Genomic DNA, 2,115 nt, shown 5'->3' on the forward strand with positions numbered 1-2,115 from the left:
TTGACGACTTTTGCAGTGCCAAGACGAGAGTTCATATTTAATCAGCTAGGGTTGCATTTAATTACTTTTTTATATTTTTTTACTTGCTAATTTCATTCTGTGATAAACTAAACAAACTAAAGAACAATCCAAGAAGGACAACAATCAGTGGCGGATAGGGTTGTTCATGGTCGGTTTTGGTTCGGTTTCTAGCCAAACCAAAACCGAAACCAATACTATCGGTTTCTAAAAATCTAAACCAAACCAATCCATTAACCATTGGTTCGGTTTCCAAATGGTTTCAGCTGGTTTCGGTTTGTCTCAATGGTTTTTGGTTAACCAATAATTATGTCAAACGACTCAAACAAAAAACAAATACACAAATTTACAAATAAAAAAATCGTAAATGCCGATAGTATTGGTTTACACAAATTTACAGACAAAAAAAAAATCAAGAATAGTTAAAGCATACTCTAAATCTAGAGATCAAAAGAAGATATATAATATATCTTAATTTAGTTATTGACAAACAAAAAAGAAGGAAGAAGGGAAGTAGAAAGTCGAGTAGCAGCAGTGGCTGCTGTAGTTAGGGGCGAAGAAGGGAGGCGACTAAGAGGAGGAGAAAGAGGGAGAGTATTATAATGAAATATTAGATTTAGGGTTTCTATTTATCCTCTAAATCAATGGGTATAATCTAATACTTGTAAATCAAGGTAAAAACTAAGTTTAAAAATTAATCGATTTTCCAATGGTTTTTGGTTCGGTTTTAGTGGTCAAACCAAACCAAAACCAACACTATCGGTTTTCCACTTCCTACACCATAACCAATCCACTAGTAAATGGTTCGGTTTGGTTTCCTCCTAATTGGTCTGGTTCGGTCCAGTTTCAGCGGAAAACCGAAACCATGTTCGGTCCTAGTGGCGGAGCCACATTTTTTTTTTCAAGGGGGGTACTAAATAGATTTTTTTCAAGGGGGCTAAATAGATTTATACACATGTAGGGACTATTAGGGGGCTAAATGGTATATATAGTGGACTAAATGCAAAAAACATGATAAATCTGAGGATTTTTATGTTAAGCTACGAAGTTTTAGTAATGAAAATACTATACTACCCTATGTCTATTTTTTTTTTTGAAAAGAAAAGATTATATTCAAAAAGAGAGATATTTACAACCAGGGAATGTTCAAACACTTATATTAAGAATGTAGAACCGTTTCCCAATGGAACAAAACAGACGTAACAGGATATGTCTAAACGTTTCCTTTTCATGAAGCCAAAGAACAACCTCATGCTTAATAAACAATACTAGCTCAGACACTGTCTTGTGTCTAGCACCAAAAGCTCTATCATTTCTTTGCTGCCAAATGTGCCAAATGATAACATAATGAATCACTTCCCAGATATCCCTACACCTTCCTCTGAGCTTACATTGACTCCATATCTCAAATAGACTCTGAACTGTATCAGGCATCACCCATTGCATTTTAAAAGCTCCCAAGAATTCCATCCATATCTCATAAGCATACTTACAGTTCACAAAAATGTGATCAGCATCTTCCACCTCAGTCTGACAAAAGTGACATTTATCTAAAGCAATCTCAACACCTCTATGTCTAAGCATAGAAAGAGTTGGAATAAAATTATGCATATAAGCCCATAAAAGAAAACTGACCTTAGTAGGAACCTGTTTTTTCCATAAGAATTTTTGAAAACGAAGTATTTCTGCATCTACCATCTGCTTCTCATAGATCTTCTTCACACTGAATTCTCCTTCATAAGTGATTTCATCCATATCATCATCAAAAACTGTTACAGGACCCAGTTCATTGCACATGCTATCCCATTATAGCTGTTCAACTGCATTCAGAGTCCTCCTTGTATCACACCATAGTCTTCCATTAACCACCATCTCAGCCACAGAAGCATTCTTGTTTCTACAGATTTTAAAAGCTGATGGAAATATGTCTTTAAGTACACCATTAGTACACCACTTGTCATACCAGAATCTTGTTGCGCATCCATTCTTCACCTGAAAAGTACAATTGTTTTGTACCAAATGACTTGTTTTTAAAATATTCTTCCAAAAACTCCTACCTTTTGGTAAACTATCATCCACAGGTAAATAAAAATCCTC

The 2,115-nt window shown here is 35.0% G+C and overlaps 1 protein-coding gene across 1 annotated transcript; it reads right to left on the reverse strand.

Annotated features, from left to right (window-relative positions):
* Window positions 1–1,164: 1,164 nt before the first annotated feature.
* On the reverse strand, window positions 1,165–1,815 carry LOC113279867. The gene has a single exon (XM_026528516.1). It carries the CDS (start codon window positions 1,813–1,815, stop codon window positions 1,165–1,167), a length of 651 nt encoding a protein of 216 aa, XP_026384301.1.
* Between the last annotated feature and the right edge of the window lie 300 nt (window positions 1,816–2,115).

The sequence above is a fragment of the Papaver somniferum genome, chromosome 5, assembly GCF_003573695.1.
Source record: "Papaver somniferum cultivar HN1 chromosome 5, ASM357369v1, whole genome shotgun sequence".
NCBI lineage: Eukaryota > Viridiplantae > Streptophyta > Magnoliopsida > Ranunculales > Papaveraceae > Papaver > Papaver somniferum.

Bases quoted from the DNA above. Each gene is read 5' to 3' on its own strand.
- LOC113279867 (XM_026528516.1), bottom strand. From the start codon at position 1,815: ATGTGCAATGAACTGGGTCCTGTAACAGTTTTTGATGATGATATGGAT.